Source organism: Pseudorca crassidens, chromosome 1 (genome assembly GCF_039906515.1).
Source record: "Pseudorca crassidens isolate mPseCra1 chromosome 1, mPseCra1.hap1, whole genome shotgun sequence".
Taxonomy (NCBI): Eukaryota; Metazoa; Chordata; class Mammalia; order Artiodactyla; family Delphinidae; genus Pseudorca; species Pseudorca crassidens.
This window is the reverse complement of record NC_090296.1, coordinates 84,732,744-84,754,846: the sequence shown is the minus strand read 5'-3', so window position 1 is coordinate 84,754,846 and position 22,103 is coordinate 84,732,744. Positions and strand designations below refer to the sequence as shown.

Sequence of the window (22,103 nt, the reverse complement as noted above, 5' to 3'; positions counted from 1 at the left end):
TTCAGTTCAGTAGTATGAATATTCATGCCTACTGCGTATGAGGCCACCAGGATGGGTGGGACTGTTCCTGCCTGCAGAAGCTTGCAGGATGGCTCAAGCCTTTTCCTCACTCTACAGGACTGGACTTACAGCCTATTCTGCTCTTGCCACCTCTCCAAGGCCTAGGCTCAGGGCCCACAGGGTTCTATAGATAAAAGATGCTGGGTCCAATGAATCAACATACTTTATTAAATGCTCTAAGTGCCAGTAGAGGGCCCTGGACCCTTGAGCAAGTTTCAGGACTCCTCCCTGGATTCAGGCTGGTCTTTCCCATCATGCCTCTCACTCCTAGTCCAGACTTCAATGCTGGAGGCTCCAGACTTCTGCCTTCCCTCTGGCTCCTCCAGTCATCGTCTCCAATGGAGAATCCTTCCTCCTTCCAGGGACGGAGGCTCAGGAAAGGGCGCATTCATAAGCAGTGTAGCCTGACATGTTCTCCCATCAGATGCCCTGGAGGGCACCCCAGCTTGTGTGACTCCTGTAGGATGGCCTTTCCGGGAGGACCAGGGTTCCCTCAGTGCTCTCGGCTTTTATGCTGGGGGTGGTAGGCAGATGTCTGGTGCTCTTTAAGTTCAAAGGCATCATGGCCTTCCCTGTGGAGCATAGATAGAGGTCAGGGATCACAGGTGGCCCCGCAACTCTCCCAGCCCCAAAGAACATTCCACCTGCACCCACCGGAAGCAGCGGACACAGTAGAGGTCTCCGTCACAGCTAGCACAGCGCAGGGTGGCATCCTCATTGCAGATGCAGCACCAGGGGAGCTCCTCTTCCTCAGCCTCAGGCCTGGCGGCCACAGCCTGAACCTTTGGAGACCAGGGAGGAATGGGGGACATAAGGTACCCGATGGGGTCTGGGAGGGCGGCTGGAGGAACAGTCGGCCAGGCAGGGAGGGAGGCTGTGGTGGTGGCCCGGGGGTCTGTGTCTGGGGTTTTCCTCACCTCAGGCTCTGCCCTGCAGGATTGGGCTTGGGGTCGGAGAGCTGGCTCTGCAGGGATGTTAAAGCCACTTGCCTCATCCAGGGCAGCTTCTTCAGTGAGCTGTGGACAGGGCAAAGAGGTACAGCTCCCCACTCCAGGCAGCCCCGCCAACACACAGTATTTCTGCGCTCTGTGGCCTGAGCTCTCAACCCATCTTCCTTTATGTTGTCCGTGGCTGCTGATACCCCATCTCAAGGGCCCAGGGGCAGGTCTGTGTCACAGGGGCAGGGGGGCCCAGCTAGAACAGGAGCTGCACGGTGACTAGCCATCGAGCCCCAGAGCGGAGGCAGAGTGAATGGGGTCAGGTGGGTGGTGGGGCAGTGTGGCAGGGACAGGACAAGGGGTGGTCGGGTGGGTAAGGTGGGGCCGACCTGCTGAAGGACTCTCTGGATGGCTGTCTCCTCATCCTCTTCGTCATCACTGTCTGGAAGGCGGTAGTCCTGTAGGGTCACTTGAAGAGGGAGAGACGGGAGCAGGGGAAGAGGAGTGAGGTTGAGAGCTCACCTGAGTGGCTGTACTTCTGCCCCCAGCAGAGGTTTGGTTTCCAGTGGCACGTGTTCCAGAACTGAGCAGCCTTTGCAGCCACTCTGATCAGACCCTGCCCCACCATGCTGGGCTGGAGGGCATGAACAGAAGGCTCCGTACCTGAAGGGACCCAGGGTCCCCTGCCCCCTGATGGCTGCCACTTGTTCCTCATCCACTGCTTTGCCCCAGCACCTTCCTCGTGGTTCTGGGTGGAGCTCGATAGACCCCTGGGCACAGGGACCCCCAGCCCCTGACTCAGCCTGGCAGAGAGTACAGCCACTGTGCAGTTTGGCCTGAGGGTGAGAGTGGGGAGGACTGCCCAGTGGACATGAATGAGTGGCTGCTCCCCAGCCTCTACCTCTATCGGGGTCGCGTCCCTGCAGCACGGCCAGGCGCTTGGCGAGGGCCAGGATCCGCTCCTGCCTTGTGTTCTCCTCCCGAAGTGTGACTGCTGCCTCAGCCAGCAGCCTCCTCTTCTCCTCCTCCAGGGACCAGGTGGCCTGTCCCTTGCAGCTGGTGCTCTGGGCCCCTGGGTCCCCCTGGTTGAGGTCATTCTGGATAGAGGCGGCTGGAAAGAGTGATGTATTCAGGGAGGCAGACATTTCAGGATCTCTCATCAGAAACCACTGAGCCCGTTTCTCAACGTTTTAAAAAAAAACACAGACTGGGCTTCCCTGGTGGTGCAGTGGTTGAGAGTCCGCCTGCCAATGCAGGGGACACGGGTTCGTGTCCCGGTCTGGGAAGATCCCACATGCCGCGGAGCGGCTGGGCCCATGTGCCATGGCTGCTGAGCCTGCACGTCCGGAGCCTGTGCTCCGCAACGGGAGAGGCCACAACAGTGAGAGGCCCGCATACCGAAAAAAAAAAAAAAAAAACCACAGATTATCAGCTTTTTGTTCAACAATAGCTCCTGTGGTTTATATTATAAATAAAATTAGTATTTCCTCCATTATCCCAAATGTAAAAAACTAGTAATCTTAGACATTTCTTTTTCAATTATATCCATCCCACCCACCTGATATTTTAACATGCTGCCCTTAGGGTGGGTGCCCCACGGTATGAGAATCACTGCCCAAAAGGAGCAGGATATGGGGAGGTCAAGGTCCAGCCAGGCTCTCTGCCTTACAGGCTGGAATCAGCATTTCCAGGGAGCAGCGCAGAGAGGACATGAGGGAAGCTGAGGTCTTGAACGTCACTAGGCAGGAAGAATTTTACCAGAGTGGGTGTGGCTCTGACATGGTCCCCTTTAGCTCAGAGTTTCAGAGTAAGATGTTTGAAGTCAGACAGCTTTGGGTTCAAGTCCCAGCTTTGCTACTTAATAGCTGTGTGACCTTGGTCAAGTTCCTTAAGCTCACCAGGCCTCAGTTTCCTCATTTATCAAATACGGATAATAACAGTTATTATAGGATTACTGAGGATATTCAGTGAGATTGTATCTCTAAAGCAGGGTTTCTTAATCTTGGTTCTATTGACATTTTGGACAGGATACTGGCATACCTTGTTTTATTGAGCTTCAGTTTATTGCGCTTCACAGATACTGCCTTTTGTTTTTTGTTTTTTTTTACAAATTGAAGGTTTGTGGCAGCCCTATGTTGTCAGATGATGGTTAGCAATTTTTAGCAATAAAATATTTTTAAATTAAGGTATGTACATTGTTTTTCTAAACATGCTATTGTACACTTAATAGACTACAGTATCGTGTACATAAGTTTTCCACGCACCAGGAAACCAAAAAATTTGTGTGACTCACTTTATTGCAGTGGTATTCAACTGAACCCGCAATATCTCTGAGGCATGCCTGTAATTCTTTGTTGCGGGGTTGTCCTGTGTATGTACGATGTTTAGCAGCATCCTTAGCCTCTGCTCACTAGATGCCAGTGGTACCCTATGAGTTGTGACACCCAAAAAGTCTGCAGACGTTGCCAAATGGGCCCTGGAGGGAAAATCATCCATGGTTGAGAACCACTGCTCTGAAGCTTTTGAACAGCAGTGTCCAAAAGAATTTTTTAAGATGATGGGATCATTCCATATCATGTCTGTATTTGTGCTGTCCAAGAGTGTAGCCAAGAGCCACTTGTGGCTACGGAGCACTTGAGATGTGGCTGGTACCACTGAGGAACTGACTCTTAAATTGTATTTAATTTCAGCTAAATGTCAATAGCCTCTTCCTCCTCTTTAGCATCATCATCATCGTTGTAGAGAACATTCACTAAGCATTTACTATGAGCCAGGCAGAGTCCTAAGCACTACTGGATTAGCTCATTTCCTCCTCATGACTTCCTTGTGAGGTAGGTTTTACCACACATTCCTCCATTTTACAGATGAGGAAAGTGAGACTTAGGTCAAGTAACGTGCCGAGGGTCACACAGCTAGTAAGTGGTAGAAAAGGGAATCACTGTCTGAGCCTAAAGCCCACATGCTTATCCACTAGGCCTACACTGGCTCCCACTGGAGTAAACACTCAATAAATGGTAGCCTTTGTAATGTTGACTATTCTCTGATTGATGTTCACCTCCCAGAGCGTGGGCAGCAGAGCCTCTCCCACCTGGGGAAAGAGTCGGGGGGCAGATCCCTGGGGGAGCTAGGTGGAGAAGATACCTGGGCCTCCTCGTTCCCAGCTCTCATCAATAGCCACCTCCGCTGCTAGCTCTGTCAGCAGATCCTGTGTCTGCTGGGCCTGGGTCCTGGTGTCTGGTGGCTGATGTGCCTGCTCAGAGGAGGGAACCTCAGTGGGGAGCAGCGTAGGCAGGAAGCCGCACCATAAGGCTCAGAACAGTTTTAGGTCGGGGTGGGTGCTGAGGAGTTCCCAAAGCTCAGGGAAAGGGGACAATTCCAGAGCCCATGTAATCAAGTAGGTCTGGCAGTCCCCAGCAGGACCAAGAGGCCACTCTTTCCTGCCCCACCCAATCCTGCTGCCTGTCCCTGGTTCCTTGGTCTGGCAGCAGGCCTCAGGAGCAGGAGGTACTCCTGCAAAGTATCTAAGCACACACGTATCTGGGCTTCTACTGGGTCCTCGTCCCAGGGCCTCCATCCCTTCAAAGCCACAGCACTCACCAGCTGGGGGGTCTGAGAAGGTGGAACTCTGCCCTGCAGTGAAGCAAGCCGTGCCTCCATCTCCTGGGTGGAAGGGATGGAACCCTGGGGTGCATCCCTCAGTGCAACTAGCCTGGCTTCTATCTCCGCCTGCGAGGGCACTGACTCTGCAATTGGCATAGAGAAGCCTTGTAAGATCCAGAAGAATCCTAGTCCCACGAGCCCTGAATAGTGTCTTTTCCACCCTGTCTGCCCCCACTCACTGGGCTTGTTCTCCTGGCGGAGCCGTGCTAGGCGCTCAGCAATGACTTGGTCTTGCTGGGTCAGTCCATGGCTCTGGGGAGTGTTGGGCTTCTGCTTGGCTTCCAAGGCTGCCACACGCCTGGCGGGATATGAGATAGAGGCTCTTAAAGAATGCAGAAGGGAGGGGTGAAGGCACTCACTGTTTCCCATTCAAATCATTTCTAGGCAGCTAGGGAGGCCTCCAACAGACAATTTTCTGTGACGCTTGCTCATGTCACCCTGCAGCCCAACCCAGCTGACCGACGGGAGAGTCCAGATGAGAGGGCGAGATCTGCCAAGAATCTTTTCTGGGGAAAGGACTGGTGAGCTGCTTTCTAAGCCCAAGAGGGCAGTCAGGAGCCTGAGAGGTAGATATTTTCCTGATCCTGTGCTCATTTGATCTGTAGGCTGGGAAGAGACTCCTACCCTATGGCTCCCTTGTCCTTTCCCCATCCCCATTTGTCTCTGTCCCTTCAGCACTTACTTCTTATAGTTCTGAGGTGGTGACCACTTGGAGGCATTGGCAGGAGCAGATCCTCTATAGAGAAGAAATCTGGTGTCAGAAGTCACCTGCCATCTGCCTATGAGTGTCCCCCACCCCAAACACTTCCTGGGCTGACCTCTAGACATAGAGCACAAGGCTGTGAGGCCTGGCCATCTGCCTGCTGCCATGCTTGGCTGAACCCTCGACCATATATTGGCTTCTCACCTGGTCAGAACCTCATGGCACTGCTTGCAGACTTTCTGTTGGGTGTTTCCAGCCCGGGGAACCGCTGCACTGAAGCTAAGACAGCCGGAACAGAAGGCCCGGCCACAGTTCTTACAGCCGTACTACAAGAAACATGAAGCAAGGGGTCTACCTCTCACCTGCCCCTGCAGGCTCCTCCCTGGGACTCTCCAAACACACACAGAGAGCAGACACTGGAGTTGTGACCAGCTGCTGGGAGGAGGATGAGGAGTGGGGCCCCTAAGGACTGGGGAGAGACAGGGGTGGAGGGTAAAGCGATTCCTCAGTCTCCAGTATTCTATTCAAATCTCGAAAGCTTCATGCAAAATTCCCATGCTTTCTACTCTGTCTTCAATTCCCTGACACTGGAGTGTAAAAGACAAATAGGCAAAGCCCCATGCTTCAGGTCACTGACTCTTCAAAAAGGAGAAACAGTGCAGAGCCCATGCCTTCTCTGCTCTAGCAGAGATGAAAGGAGGCTTGACTCAGAATGGGATGGTAACAGTAGCAGCCTCCATCTGTTAAGCATTTACTGTGTGCCAGGCACTAAACTCAGTACTTAACTTTCATCACCTGATTTAATCCTCACAATTTATACACACTATCTTACTTATTCCTGATGACCACCATTATTATTCCTATTTTAAACGGGATCAGAGAGGTTACACGACTTGCCCAAACCAAGGTCACCCCATGAATGACAGGAGAGCTCAAATTTGGATCCTGACCACTTTGATTCCAAAACCCAGGTTTCTGAGTGCTACATGGATCTGCTTCCCTACCTGCTATTCATTCATCCTATCTGGTTCCTATCTCCTGGTCACAACTGAGGCTGAGGAAGCCTGCAGTTTACCAGGGAAACTTGGCAGGTCTGGCCTGAGGACAAGTGAGACTTTGCCATGGTGCCCTGGGGCAGGAGAAAGGGCAGTAATCTAACTCAAGAAACCGCGGAAGGGCTTGCTGGTGACGGTTTCAGAGCAGAGAGAGCAAAGGGCATGGTGTGATGGAGAGTAGGCTGTGGAGAAGCAGGGTGGAGGGAAGGAAACAGCCGGATCCTACACTTGGCAGACAGAAAAGCCTAGATTTCCCAAAATGACAGGAGCCCAATTTACAGTTTATGGGGAACTCTCACCTCCAGGACCTCACTGGACCCTCACACCAACCCCGAAAGCGAGGGAGTGTTAGCCCCACTTTATAGAAATGGAAACTGAGGCTCAGTGACTTCATCAAAACCACACACCTGGAGAGGGCCCGTAAAAACAAGCCTGCGGACTGCAAGTCCTGTGCATTTCCCACTACTCCGCGTCCTCCCTAGCCCTCTAGCCCCCGGGGAGAGAAGACTCGCCTCCTTCTTGAAGAGGGTGAACTTGACAGCGCAGCCGTAGCACCTATTCTCCATCGTGGTTGCCGGCGCGGCGCGGCAAGGTCGGCGGAGCTGAGCTCCTGCGGCTCATATCCAGGACCCCGTGCACCCTCACCCAGCCCCGCCGTTACTCTCCACGCCCACTCGCGCGGGCCAACCAAGGCCTCCGACAGGAGAATCACTACGGTCACCTCAACCCAAGAGCACAAGCGGCGGACGCGAGGGCTGTTGGGAGTCGTAGTTCATTCACTAGTGCCCGCTTCCCTCAGAGGCAGTCAAGCCTAGTTCAGATCACGACATTTCCCAGGAGGCTAAGCGCCTTCCTCAGGCTTGGGGTCGATAGTCCCCGGGACTCCCCATACGCTTAGGCTCTTGGGAGTTGTGGTACTAATCCAGTCAGGGTTGGAACCATGGCGGTGACCAAGGAGCTCTTACAGATGGACCTGTACGCGTTATTAGGTATCGAGGAGAAGGCGACGGACAAAGAGGTGAGAACTGGGGCGAGGAGGGCCGATCCCGAGCGACCTGGCGTGCTTTCCCGTCTTGGCGCCTCGCCCGAGGCTGGCACCATCAGCTTTCCACGTTCGGCCGGGCCCTGAGTGGGGAGCGAGGGGCGGCCCGACGGCCTCAGGTGGGTTCCCAGACCTTTCCTGAATGGTCTGAGGGCCTCACGAGGAAGAAGGGGCACGAGAGGGAGGCTCCTAGCGCGGGGAACTGTACTGTGCTCTCCCCGTGACCCTTGTCTAGAAGGGGCCGCGGGTGAGTCTGTGAGACAACCCTAGCCTACTTCCTGCGCCTGCGCAGTGTCAGCCTTCGATTCCGCTTCTATCTAAACTGTGGCAGGGGAGCTTCATTGTCTCTCTCTTGCTGGCTGATTTAACTCTGCTTAGAGCCTAGGGCGGAAGAAAGGCCAGGTCTCAAGGCTCCTCCATTCCTTTTTCATACCCTCCGTGGCAGTGTGACCTATGACTCTGCCACCTCTATTTTCTTTTTACATCCCAGCCCTTTGACTCTTTTCAAGTAGCAGATGCTCAGGTGTTGCCCTCTCACCATGTGCTAGTGGGCCAAAAGCAGGAGGATCAGAAGGATAAGGCAGATGACCTAGAGTTTCACGGGAAGGCGTTGATAGATGTGTCAGGGAGTGGGACACTGATCAAGCTGTAATTAAGATTTATGTTACTTTCTCCTGGATTATGGTGGTAGCTGTAGCAGTGTAAGAAGGGGAGGCAGATAAGTCACCAGATGGAAATTAATGCCTGCAGATGCCCCTGTACCTCCAGGCTGCTCTGCTCATCGGCAGAGCTTGTGAGAAGAGGAAGCTCTGGGGCAGAAAAGCAGGGAGACCCATAGGGCCCTTGAGGAGGGATACTGTCAGCCTGTACAGAACTGTTCCCTGCAGCTGCAGCTGAAATCAGAAGTGGGCCATGGGGATGTATACACAGCACCAAAAGCATCTGTTACACCTATCTCATAAGTCTTAAATTTTCACTATTAATAATGCCTAACACCTATATAATACTTACTATGTGCTGGACACTATTCTAAGTGTTCTACATTTGTAAATTGTTTAATTAGTACTTCGTTAATAGTGAGAAGTTACTTTGGACACTTCACACCAGATCTAGCCAGTGTGTTGGAACCTCGAAGTTGAGAACTCCTGAGGAAGGCAATTAAGAGCCACTGATGTATATATTAATCAGAGAAGTGACATAATCAGATTTTTTTTTTTTTTTTTTTTTTGGTACGCGGGCCTCTCACTACTGTGGCCTCTCCCGTTGCGGAGCACAGGCTCCGGACGCACAGGCTCAGCGGCCATGGCTCACGGGCCCAGCCGCTCCGCGGCACGTGGGATCCTCCCGGACCGGGGCACGAACCCACGTCCCCCGCATAGGCAGGCGGACTCTCAACCACTGCGCCACCAGGGAAGCCCGACATAATCAGATTTTAAAGAAAATATTCAACATCAGTGTGCAGAAAGGACACAAGTAGGGGGTGGGTAGAAGAGCTGCCACTGGGGGGTCAGGTGGGGCTGTTGTCTAGGCAAGAGGCCAAGGTCTAAGCAGCACAGTGAGGTTGGGATTCAGTTTTCACTCAGGTGAGATAAGGGATAGGTGAGAAGACTTTTTTTTTAAGATTTTTAAAATATTTATTTATTTATTTTGGCTGTGTTGGGTCTTTTGAGTTGTGGTGGCACGCGAGGTCTTCGTTGAGGCATGGCGCGTGGGCTCTTTCTTTGAGGTGCGTGGGCTTTCTCTCTAGTTGTCGTGTGCGGGTTTTCTCTCTAGTTGTGGCGCGCGGGCTTTCTCTCTAGTTGTGGTGTTCAGGTTTTCTCTCTCTAGTTGTGGTGCGTGGAGTCCAGAGCGCATGGGCTCTGTAGTTGCAACTTGTTGAGGTGCGCAAGCTCAGTAGTCGTGATGTGTGGGCTTTGCTGCCCTGCGGCATATGGGATCTTAGTTCCCTGACCAGGGGTCGAACCCACGTCCCTTGCATTGGAAGGCGGATTTTTTACCACTGGACCACCAGGGAAGTCCCCTGGAATCATTCTTGATACCTCCCTATCCTCTCACTCTTGCATCTAGTCCATCACCAGGTCCTAATGAATTCACTTCTCAAATAATCTCCAAACCTGTTCATTAATCTCCATCTCCACCACCACCGCTCCAGCCCAAATGCCCATCAACTTCCATCTGAATGATTAGAGTGGCCTGCCAACTCATTTCCCTGCTTCCAGTCTATTCTATTCCACTCTGTTGCACTCCTCCAATTTGTTCTACTCACGGAAAATGGAATAATCTTGGTGCTCCTTTAAAACCCTATTGCACTTTTAATAAAACATGCAATAGAATTTCTTACCCCTTCTTACATGCTTTTCCCTCTGCCGAGAACACTCTTTCTCCCCTTCTGTTAACCTGGGTTACTTTTACTTGGCTTTCAGAACTCAGCTTAAATGGCACTTCCTCAGAGAGGCCTTGCCTATTGTACTTTCATAGCAGCCACTTCTCCTTTCCAGCACTTATATCAGTTTGCAAGCATATATTCATTTGTGTGATTATTTATCTCATGCCTTACTCCCCTCTGTACTCTTAGCTCTGAGGAGCAGGTCTGGTCCATTCACTTCTGTAGCATCCCCTTCCTGGTGACTGGCACAGAGTAGGCTCTCAATAAATATTTGTTGAATGAAGGAAGTAGCAGCTAAGAGCCCACTGGAACAACTTGGCTTGAGAATCAGGAGATCTGGGGCCTCATTCAGAGCCTGACTTTCCTCAAATGTAAAACGAGGGAGTTGGGCAAACTATGACTTCAGGGGTCAAATGGCCCATGACCTGGTTTTTAATGAGTCATGAGCCGAGAATGGTTTTTCATGTTAAAACGATTGTAAAAAAAACAACCACAACTCAACAACAAAAAACCGAATAACTCAATTAAAAAATAGGCAAAGGACTTGAATAGACATTTCTTCAAAGAACATATATAAATGACCAATAAATACATGAAAAGATGTTCAGTACCACTGGTCATTAGATAAATGCAAATGAAAACCACAGTGAGATACCACTTCATACTCATTAGGATGGCTATTAAAGAAAAACAAAAACAGAAAGTTACTAGTGTTGGTGAGGATGTGGAGAAATTAGAACCCTTGTACATTGCTTGTAGTGCAGCTGCTGTGGAAAACAGTATGACAATTCCTCAAAAAATTAAACATAGAATTACAATATGATCCAGCAATTTCACTTCTGGGTATATACCCAAAAGAAATGAACTCAAACAGATTTTTGTTTTTTATTTATTTTATTTACTTTAGGCTGTGTTGGGTCTTCATTGCTGCACACGGGCTTTCTCTAGTTGTGGAGAGCGGGGGCTACTGTTTGCTGCGGTGTGTGGACTTCTCACCGCGGTGGCTTCTCTTGTTGTGGAGCACGGGCTCTAGGCACGCAGGCTCAGTAGTTGTGGTTCGCGGGCTCTGGAGCACAGGCTCAGTAGTTGTGGCGCATGGGCTTAGTTGCTCTGCGGCATGTGGGATCTTCCCGGGCCAGGGATCAAACCTGTGTCCCCTGCATTGGCAAGCGAATTCTTAACCACTGCACCACCAGGGAAGTCCCTCAAACATATTTGTACACCCATGTTCATAGTGGCATAATTCACAGTAGCCAAAAGGTGGGAGCAGCCAAAGTGGCCATCAACAAATGAATGGTTAAACAAAATGTGATATATACATACAATGGAATATTATTCACCCTTGAAAAGGAAGGACGTTCTGACACATGCTACAATATGGATGAAACTTGAGGGTATGATGTTGAGTGAAATAAGCTAGTCACAAATGGACAAATATTATATGGTTCCTCTTGTACAAGATTCCTAAGAGTAGTCAGATTCACAAAGTAGAATGGTAGTTTCCGGGGGCAGGAGAGCGAGTGTGGAATGAGGAGTTAGTGTTTAAATGGTACAGAGTTTCAGCTTTACAAGATGAAAAAAGTCCTGGAGACTTACGGCGGTAATGGTTGCACAATATTAATGTACTTAATGTCATAAAACTATACACTTAAAAACGGTTAAAATGGTAACTTTTATGTTAATATATATTTTATTTTATATATGTTTTACAATAAAAACAACCAACCAAAACAGAATAAAAACAAAGAAGAACATATGTCACGGGAATTTAGAGAGTCAGCAAGTCCCAAAGGTAGATGTTTTTGTTCCCTATCCAGCCCTAAGGGAGACAGGTGGGGCAAGGTATCATTTTCTTGTAGGAAAGCTTTGAGTTGAGGACCCAGGTTTGGTGTGGAAGTTCTCCGGGGGAGAGGATAACGCCCCAGGAATCCAGTCTCCTCCTAGAATCTCAGGCAGTAAGCCCTAGGTTCTTATGTGCTAATGCACATGTGCCTGTGTGCGCGTATGTGCGCACACACACAGGACAGGGCCAGGCCCTAGAGCCTGCCAAGATGAAGAGTAGGTCATGGATTAATGCCACTTGCAAACCTTGAAGAGATTCTGAATTAATCTCAGGGATTATTTAGGTGACTGCAATGGCCTTCTAATCCTTTTCCTAGTTCTGTTCTTGCCCCCTTGAGCCTCTTCGCACAGCAGCCAGAGTGAGCCTTTAGATGGTAAATCAGATTGTGTTACCTCTGCTCCCAGCTCCCCAGGGACTTCTCATCAGTGTTAGAATGAAGCCTGAAGGCCCTCCCTGGCCCTTGGGGCCCTCAATGCCTCTCTTGCATGTTCCCTACCACTCTTCCCTTGCTCACCGGGCTCCAGCCACATCAGTCCTATAATTTTTTTTTAATTGTGGTGAAATATACATAACATGAAATTTTCCATTTAAACCTTTTTTTTAGTGTACAATTCAGTGGCATTAAGTACATTTACATTGATATGCAACCATCACCACTATCCATCTCCAGAACTTTTCCATCATCCCAAACTGAAGTTCCATAACTTTAAACGTTAACTCCCTGTTCTCTTCTCCCCTCAGCCCCTGGTAACTACTATTTTACCTTTCTTCTCTATGAACTTGACTATTTTATGTACCTCATACAGCATGCAAATATATAGTATTTGTTTTTTTATATCTGGCTTATTTCACTTAATGTAATGTTTTCAGGTTTCATCCATTTTGTTGAATGGATCAGAATTTCCTTCCTTTATAAGGCTGAATAATATTTCACCATATGTATATACACATTCTGTTTCTCTACTCATCTTTTGATGGACATTTGGGTTGTTTCAACCTTTTAGTTGTTGTGAATGGTGCTATTAGGAACATGAGTGTATGAATATCTGTTCGAGTCCTGCTTTCAGTTCTTTTGGGTATGTATCCCACAGTGTAATTGCTGTATCATTAAAATTCTATGTTTAATGTTTTGAGGAACTGCCATACTGCCTTCCACAGCAGCTGCACCATTGCACATTTCTACAACAAATGCTCAGTCATTCCAGTTTCTCCACATTCTTCCCACCACTTGTTATTTTCGGTGTTTTGGATAATAACCATCCTAATGGATATGAAAGAGGCCTCCAGTGATATTATTTCAAACTCACCTAACACATTACTGCTTCATGGCCTTTACATTTGCTAGTCCTTCTGTTTAGAACATCTCTTTCCTGGTAGTTGTATATCTCACTCCCACACCTTATTCAAATTTCCATTCAAGTATCACCCCCTACCCTCTCAAAGGCTTTCAGAAGTCGTACATCTAATTACTACACGTTGTATTACATGCCCATTTGCTTACCATTGGTCTCCCCCATTAGAATGTAAAAAATCCAGGAAGGAAGAGACTTACTCTTTTATGTTTACTGCTATGTCTCTAGCACCTAGAACAATGCCTGGCCCTTGATAGGTGTTCAGTCAATCCTTGTTGCATGATTGAATATGTATTATTACTTTCTTATGCAGTCATACTTTGTGGCAAAGTGAAATTACTAGACCAATCAAATATATTTACCAAAAGTAAATGTATTTAAAAGCTTTTACAAAATTGTCTTTCAGAAAAGTGGTGCCATCTTATACTCCCACTGGGTAGGCAGGAGATCACCCCATCTCTCAGCTGGCAGTTCCCATCCTGGCTCTCGAAAACAGCATGCTGTGTGCCCAGTGCCTTGTGCGCGCGCGCACACACACACACACACACACACACACACACACACACACAGAGAGCAGGTCCCACAGTTCATTAAATGAACTTTACAGTGTTCTCCCTGCCTCTTTTGTTTTTCTCTTTCTTCATCTGTGTTTTCGAGGAGGGTAGAAACATTTCCCACAAACACCATTCGATTCCACAAACTTTTAAGTGCGCCTGGTGCTAGGGATACAAATGTGAAGAGAGCAGTTCCTGGAGGGTCACCCCATCGTGTCTGTTTCCAGCCTCTCTGTCTCTTGCTTTTGTGGTCCATCATTTTGAAATGCAGAGGTCACAGTTGATAATTCTAGAAGGTGATGCTTTCTAATCAGATGGTGATTTCCTAGAGAGTGTAACTCATGTAGAAAATGACAGCTTTTATGACTAATCTTAACAAGTAAGGCCAAGAGTCGTTGTTTGTTACATCTACCGTGTGTTGAGAATGGATGGAAATCATAATACAGAGCCTTGAGCAATGTTGGGAATTTTAAATGTGCGTTTATAATCATCTTTGTACTTATCACCAGTGACAGTTAAGAAAGTGGACTTTAGAGGCAGACTGCCTGGATATTGGCTCCATGACTTACCTAGTTTGTGACCTTGAGCAAATATTTAACCTCTGTGTGCCTTGGCTTCCATGTCTGCGAAATGGGAATGGTGGCAGTCCCTCTTCGCCGGCCTTGTTATGAGGCTCAGTCCAGGCAAAACACTTGGCAAGGCACTTGGCACAGACTCACTACAAGTTCCCTCATGCTGTTATCATTGTTGCTCCACCTTCCTTACACTGTAAGTGCTAATGTCCAATGCACATGTCCCAAACTCATGTCTAAGTTTACCCTCCACTCCTCACACCTTCTCACTCATTCCAGTCCTGATAGACCAGTGCTGATTCACCTCACACTACACCAGTGATTCTCGACCAAGGCAGTGGTCAGGGTAGAAAGGCGGTGGGGCATCAGGTAGAACAAAATTGAGGATCAGCAGAGTTCACTATTCAGTTCAAATCTACAAATGAATGGAGTATGTCACCATGGACAAGGGACTGTGTAGGCATGGTGGGACTTCAGAGCTGAAGAAGACATCACTTCTGCTTTCTGACAGCTCACACAATATAGTAAAGAATGAATTCTGAGGTAGAGTGAAAGAGGTGGAATAAAAGTATATAAGGAAAATGCTGTCAGAATAAAGAGGAAGACAAGATTCATATGATTGGCAGGATCATGGACAACTTCCCCTGAGGAGGTGTTTTTGTGCAAGACCTTGAGAAGAGAAAAGAATATATCACAGCAGGGTTAAAAGGGATCATCATGGTCATTTACTCTCTTCATTTTATAGACAGGAGCATGGAGATCCAAAGAGGCTATGGAACTTGCTGAGATCACCCAGTGAGTGAGTGTTGGGTCAGACTGGAGCCCCAGTTTAATATTCCTTCCACTGCTCTGCAGTTGACACATGAATTTCTCTCCTGTCTATAGCAGCCTTGCCTTTCATTTGAAGCCCTTTGAAGGGTACATAACTCACTGTATCTTGGCAGGTATTACTTGGTGAAGCTTGAAAATGCATTTTGATCAACTGTTTGAAGACTGAAGGTTTTTTTTTTGTTTTGTTTTTGAAGACTGAAGTTTTAAATGTATTTACCAGGAAAACTACCGTGGAAACTTAATATTCACCTTTTCAGTTTATATTTTATTATTGCTTTAAGGAAAAGGCTGTTTTACCTGTTTGCTAGCTAATAACTTTATTTATTTTTTAAAGGGAACTTTATTTTTATTTATTTATTTAATTTATTTTTGGCTGCGTTGCGTCTCTGTTGCTGTGCGGGCTTTCTCTAGTTGTGGCCAGTGGGGGCTGCTCTTCGTTGCGGTGCGTGGGCTTCTCACTGGAGTGGCTTCTCTTGTTGCAGAGCGCAAGCTCTAGGCATGCGGACTTCAGTAGTTGTGGCTTGTGGGCTCTAGAGCGCAGGCTCTAGCGCAGTAGTTGTGGTGCATAGGCTTAGTTGCTGCGCGGCATGTTGTATCTTCCCGGACCGGGGCACGAACCCGTGTCCCCTGCGTCGGCAGGCGGACTCTCAACCACTGCGCCACCAGCGAAGCCCGGCAGGAGGATTCTTAACCACTGTGCTGCCACCAGGGAAGCCCTAATACCTTTATTTAAATCACTTATTTCTGTTATACCCTAGAATGTGATACATTGACATTGTTTCTTACAGATTTAAAAGGAATAAGTTTTTGGGCTTCCCTGGTGGTGCAGTGGTTGAGAGTCCGCGTGCTGATGCGGGGGACGCGGGTTCGTGCCCCGGTCCGGGAAGATCCCACACGCCAAAGAGTGGCTGGGCCCGTGAGCCATGGCCGCTGAGCCTATGCTCCGCAACGGGAGAGGCCACAACAGTGAGAGGCCCTCGTACAGCAAAAAAAAAAAGAGAATAAGTTTTTGAGGACAGAGAAGGACTTGAAGGAATGGCATGAAGGGGTAGAAGTCAAAGTGCCTGGCATGACAAGGAATAGGACATTGCCTAGGGTCTGTTGAGGGTGTGGCAGGAGTTGAATCTGAAAAATGTGGTATCTCTGGGCCTCTAGGCCCTAGGGTGGTTGGACTTGATTCTGTGGGCATCTGGGGGCCATTTCTGGATTTGAGGTGAGCCTGACTCAGTCCACTGTCTCCAATGGGAGCCTTTCTCAAAGCCTCTTACCTCCAGACCAGGCACTGAGGCCTCAGGGTTGGGCAGTGAGCCTGGTTTCACTTGACAGCTGTCGTTCATTCACCAAGGGCCTGACCAGCGCTGGGTGGGACCAGGAGCCAGGCCTCCAAGTCCTCTCTGTACCTCTCTGATGGTTAACTCATTCCTGGGTTTGTCTGTCTGGCTGAAAGTCTGAATTTTTGAAGTTCCTTGGCTGCCTGTTAAGTCAAAAGGAATGATTCATTTGTGTTTGTAAGCTGTAAGCTATTCATTAGTATTCAAGATAATACCTCATATTTACATGACACCAAAGTGCTTTCACATAAATTATCTCATTTGATGTGATCTTCAAAGCCTGTGAGGACTTCCTTGGTGGTGCAGTGGTTAAGAATCCTCCTACCAGTGCAGGGCACAAGGGTTCGAGCCCGGTCCGGGAAGATCCCACATGCCACGGAGCAGCTAAGCCCGGGCACCACAGCTACTGAGCTGGCACTCTAGAGCCTGCTCGCCACAACTACTGAGCCTGCGTGCTGCAACTACTGAAGCCCATGCACCTAGAGCCTGTGCTCTGCAGCAAGAGAAGCCACCGCAATGAGAAGCCCACGCACTGCAACGAAGAGTAGCCCCCGCTCACCACAGCTAGAGAAAGGCCACATGCAGCAACAAAGACCCATCCCAGCCAAAAATAAATAAATAAATAAAATATTAAAAAAAAAAAAAAGAATACATAAGAATCTAGGGCTTCTCTGGTGGCGCAGTGGTTGAGAGTCCGCCTGCCGATGCAGGCGACACGGGTTCGTGCCCCAGTCCGGGCAGATCCCACATGCCGCGGAGCGGCTGGGCCCGTGAGCCATGGCTGCTGAGCCTGCGCGTCTGGAGCCTATGCTCCGCAACGGGAGAGGCCACAACAATGAGAGGCCTGCGTACCGCAAAAAAAAAAAAAAAAAAAAAATCTGTAACTTTAAAAAAAAAAAAAAAACAAGAGTTTGGGGCTTCCCTGGTGGCGCAGTGGTTAAGAATCCGCCTGCCAATGCAGGGGACACGGGTTCCAGCCCTGGTCCGGGAAGATCCCACATGCTGTGAAGCAGCTAAGTCCATGTGCCACAACTACTGAGCCTGCGCTCTAGAGCCTGTGAGCCACAACTACTGACCCCGTGTGCCACAACTACTGAAGCCCACGCACCTAGAGCCCGTGCTCCGCAGCAATAGCAGCCACCACAGTGAGAAGCCCACGCACCACAACAAAGAGTAGACCCCGCTCGCCGCAACTAAAGAAAGCCTGTGCGCAGCAACGAAGACCCAGCACAGCCAAAAATAAATAAATTAATTTTAAAAAAAACAAGAGTGTGAGGTACACGAGGACTATTAGCTCCAATTTATAGATGAGAAGACTGACACTGACAGAGTTTGATTTGCCCAGCATAAGGTGGCTAGTAAATGCAGAGCGCCTGCCCAAACCTGCATTTTCTACTCCTATTTCAGAGCTGTTTTCCATGACTCACACCTCAGGAGCAATTAGGGTAACAAGATATGGGTCTGCGGGCCCCAGAAAGCCTTGTGTTCCCATCTGTGACACTGATAGAGATTTGACTCCGTGGGTAAAGCTGCACGACCTGGGTGAGCTCAAAGGGTATTAAGCCGACCCGGACAACTTGAGGAAGTATGTTAAAATTTGTGTTAAAACTACCACAGTGGAGTTTTCATTTCAGCTAAGGTAGAATTCAAAATATTCTCCATTTGCATAGCTGCTTTCCCTATTTTTGCTGTTCCTGAATACTGTTATTTGGTTATTATTTTTCTTTAAATTGACTCACTTGTTTTTACTAATATAATTTGTTTATAAAGGAAACCAGTGTGTTAAGGGGAAAAAAGAATGAGATGTAGGGAGTACCAGGGCCCAGAGAGAAAGAGTTCTGCACCTGGGCAGAGGAGAGTGGCTTTGGGGGTAGGGACCCAGGTCTCCAGGGGTTAAGAGTGACAGCAGGCTGTGGGGAGAGGTGAGGGGCCGCCAGACCCAGGGTATCTGACAGATCTGAGGGGTGGGAATCTCCAACCTGATAGAAGAATGCAGGTGAGGATTTTGGAGTCTGAGCATGATGTAAGCCTGCTTAGGGTAAGGGTGGGAGGGAGAGGCGGGGCCTGAGAGAAGGGGGCATGGGGGAGGAGGAGGGCTGTAGACTGTGCGCCAGGTGGATAGCTGGCTTGGGGAAGTGGGCTGAGAAGGAGGGCAGGGAAGGGGTTGAGGCCCAGGAAGGGATACTGGGAGTGCTAAAGGGGGACCCAGAGGTGAGAGCCCGAGGGGTACGAGGACCAGAAGAGTGACCTCAGGGATGGGCTGGGGATCCAGATCCTTTAGGGTGCATAGGGGCAACATATGGGGAGAAGCAGCCCAGGCCCTGTGCATGGTCTCAGTTGGTTCAGGCTGCACAGGTCACTGTCCTGAGTCTGGACTGTGGGCCGTGGTTAGCAGACTACAAGAGATATTGGTGTGAGGTCTGGGTGTCCCCAGCATCTCGTTACCACCAGCAGGCCCACATTTTGGGAATGTTGAACTAAGGGTGCTGGTCTGAGGGGTGGCTGGCACCCTGCTTGCTCAGAGCCTTTGGAGCAGTCTGATTTCCGCAGGAATTTGGGAATTTCTATGTAGTGCTGTTGCAGTGTGGACCACAGGCTGTAAGGAATGAAAGTGGACAATCTTTTAGGCAGAGGGGACTTCCAGGTAAGTGCCTAGAGCTCTGTGGTTTACTTCCTGCCTATGACATCAGGCAGTCACATAACCTCTGGTGTTGTGGCTAGTACAGGGTTGGGGAACTGTCTGCCTCCCCCAGGCTTAGGGAACTGTCTGCCTCCCCCAGGCTTAGGGAGAAATTACTGCCCAGGCCTAGATTACTGACTGTTCCCATTCCTGGAACTGGGCCTGTAATGGCTTCCTAGCTGATTGACTGGCATGGTTTGTTCATTCAGTACCTGTTGTCACATAGAGTGACCTCCCTGTGTGCCCTCCGTATCTGAGTCTGACCTACGAGTCTGGCTTTTGAGAACTGGGCTTAATTACTTGTACTGCTTACTTGGCTCCAAGTTTTATTATAAGAAAGGATAGCAGCCTTTTAAAAAATAATGATCTCTTCTATGTAGGGCACTTTTCTTTTAAGTTTAATGATGGCTATTTTATATTTATTGGACCCCTTAGTGCTTGGCTTTTTTGTGTGAGTCAGGAGTTCATTCCTTATAAGAGGTGAAACTGAAGGCAGGTGGATTGTCAGAGGCCCTGTTGTGTGCCTGGCGCCAAGCAGTGGAGATGGCGGGAGAGCCAGCTCCAGGCTCCTTTCCCTGCTCTGGGCTCAGGTTGCTGTGAGTGGCGAAATCAGTTATGGAGCTCCGGGAAGGGCTGAGTGGGTGGCTGCTAATTCATGACTCATTATTCCCCTCTGTGATGTGGGCTCTGGGGGGATAACATTTAGTTCCCACTGCAGTTCTCTTATCAGTCTGCGGTAGTGATTTCTTCCCTTTTCCAGGTTTAGTTTCTCAAAAGGAAGTGTTAGCAGGTAGAAGGGGAAATTATGAAATAGTGTGGGAAGGTCTCCTAGGGTTGGGATAGCACCCACTTCCTTCTGCTCTTCAATAGGCCTGAAGTAATTGACATAGTTGAGGCTTCCTAATTGTGTTTGGTTGAGAACAAATGGACATGTGCCCCTTTCATTCAATAGATATTTAGTGTGCCTACTGAGTACCAGGTGCTGTCCAGTGCACAGTTCTGGCCCCTGGGGATAGGCAAAACTCCCTGCCCCCTAAAGCACATTCCCTTTATTCGTAAGAACCCCCATAATTTCCTGTACCTGTATGCCCTCATTTGAGGCACAATCATAACCAGTTTTTCTGTTTTTCCAGACCATACCAGAAAAGAAACAGCAGATTATAAGCACTTCCAGAGACAGGCTGGCATCTGGCACAGTCTAGTAGAGGCTGACTGGGGAGGAGATAGAGAAACTATAAAAAGAGTAGAATTTAAGATCATTACCACCTAAGGAAGCGTAGGGAAAGCCTGACTCTGCCCTCAGTAGCATCTGAACATGTACTGTTCAGTAGTTTCTGTTCTGAATGATGATCCTGAGATATGGAAGACAAGATTAAATTCAAGTAGTATCCTAGGATGGGGAAAGGGAGTAATATTTTAGAAAGACATCAGGAGGAAGACCACACTTCTGCAAATTGGAGTTTAAAGTCCTCGTGGAGCTTATGTTCATCTGAGATCTCTGTTATTCTGGGGCTGAGCCTTGGAGACAGCCTGGTCATCTGAAAAACCATGGTCTGGGCAGGGGGCATTGGGTGAGAGGCCCCTCAACTGTCACCTAGCTCTTTTCTGTGAAGTCTCAGGAAATGCAAATGAATGTTTCCAAGTGCTAGGGAAACCCCAGGGGATTTAGGAGAAACCTATAGGTAAGGAAGGAAAACTGCAAGTGTTAAGACAATTCAGTAGCTTTTGGCACCTTCCAGTGGCTGCTTCAACCTTGCCTAGGTGTCCCAGCACTTGCAGACTCGGTTTCATAGAGGAGCTGCCAACCCGAATGCCTGGGATTAGATGGTCCTGTCTTTCTCTCACATCATTACATGTAGGGTCCTACTGTTTCTTTGTTCTTCTGAAAGTTCCTCTTCCTTCCCAACTTATCATAGTTAAGAAAAATATTGTTGCATCTTTTTGCCCTGAATCCAGCCTCTTGAGCTGCTAGCTAATAAGGTAGAATATTTCGTAATAAACAATATCGACACGGAAGCTTTTCAAAGGCCTGCTGTAGGAGAGTTGTGTTTACATGATGAGAAATTCTTCAGGCACCAGTCACTCCAGGAGGGCTGGGCAAAGCTGGGAGTCTTATTTGTAACACAAAACACCAAACTCCAGGCCAACCGGTTCAAAGTCAGAACTGGCCTTCAAGGCTAAAACCTAGCAGTGGGCTTTGCCCAGGGCAGGCTTAGCAGCTGACCATAGTAATAACTAGTGAATCAGGACAGACACACTTGGCCAGCATTCTTAGGCCAGCTGGGTTTTGGTTCATGGCCACTCTGGAAGATCTCAGGCTACTTACCCGTACCCCCTACACTTTGAATGAGAGTAGTTCAGAGCCCCTGGGGGCTAACCAAGGATAGAATTTTAGAACTGCCCCCAGCAGACCTGAAACCAGCCTTGTTGTACACCTCAAGAATTCATACTGGCCTCACCTGGGCCTGTTGTGGACCCATGTCCATCCCTGGAGTTCCTGTCAGGTTGGCATTGTCCTGGGCTGGTGTCACAATTTACCTCCCTCTCGGGAGTGGATAAACAAGAGGTTTGGACCTTATATTGAGTGCCTGGTTTTTGTTAGGTACTTCACATGGGTTATTTTCTTTAATCCTCACAACAGCCCTATGTGTATGGGATACTTCCCACACTTCGTAGTTGAAGAACCTAAGGCTGAGTGAGATCCAGTAATTTGCCCAAGGTCACACTAGTAGTATGCGGAAGATTCAAAATTTGAAAACACATGTTAGACTCCAGAGCCTTCTTTCTTTCCGTGAACCATGCTACTTCCTAGCTTAGAATAGTTGAAAGAAGCTCAACATCCCTGGTTTTTTGCTTTTTGTTTTTTTATTTTTAAAAATAAATTTATTATTTATTTTTGGCTGTGTTGGGTCTTTGTTGCTGCACACAGGCTTTCTTTAGTTGGCGCAAGCGGGGTCTACTCTTTGTTGTGGTGTACGGGCTCCTCATTTCTGTGGCATCTCTTGTTGCAGAGCACGGGCTCTAGGTGCTGGGGCTTCAGTAGTTGTGGCACGTGGGCTTCAGTAGCTGTGGCTCATGGGCCCTAGAGCACAGGCT

The 22,103-nt window shown here is 48.7% G+C and overlaps 2 protein-coding genes and 1 long non-coding RNA gene across 4 annotated transcripts in view; 2 read left to right on the top strand and 1 right to left on the bottom strand.

Annotated features, from left to right (window-relative positions):
* Window positions 1-205: 205 nt before the first annotated feature.
* On the bottom strand, window positions 206-7,114 carry ZFYVE19 (zinc finger FYVE-type containing 19). The gene is made up of 11 exons (XM_067743330.1): window positions 6,929-7,114; window positions 5,566-5,687; window positions 5,341-5,394; window positions 4,838-4,956; window positions 4,596-4,741; window positions 4,140-4,248; window positions 1,900-2,109; window positions 1,388-1,467; window positions 978-1,076; window positions 715-842; window positions 206-632 (listed from the first exon to the last, which is right to left on the bottom strand). Exons 1-11 carry the CDS (start codon window positions 6,980-6,982, stop codon window positions 554-556), a joined length of 1,200 nt encoding a protein of 399 aa, XP_067599431.1. The 5' UTR covers window positions 6,983-7,114; the 3' UTR covers window positions 206-553.
* Window positions 7,115-7,270: 156 nt separating this feature from the next.
* The window catches only part of DNAJC17 (DnaJ heat shock protein family (Hsp40) member C17), a 38,758-nt gene continuing 23,925 nt past the window's right edge, over window positions 7,271-22,103 (top strand). The window contains exon 1 of one of the 2 annotated variants that reach the window (XM_067743394.1): window positions 7,271-7,434. In XM_067743394.1, the coding sequence (XP_067599495.1) occupies window positions 7,357-7,434 (78 nt within the window). In that variant the 5' untranslated portion in view covers window positions 7,271-7,356. The remainder of the gene's footprint in view (window positions 7,435-22,103) is intronic. The other variant, XM_067743404.1, reaches the window with a different exon arrangement.
* Window positions 14,969-17,498, top strand: LOC137227490 (uncharacterized). The gene is made up of 2 exons (XR_010944869.1): window positions 14,969-15,164; window positions 15,198-17,498. It is a non-coding gene; the product is annotated as an uncharacterized lncRNA (long non-coding RNA).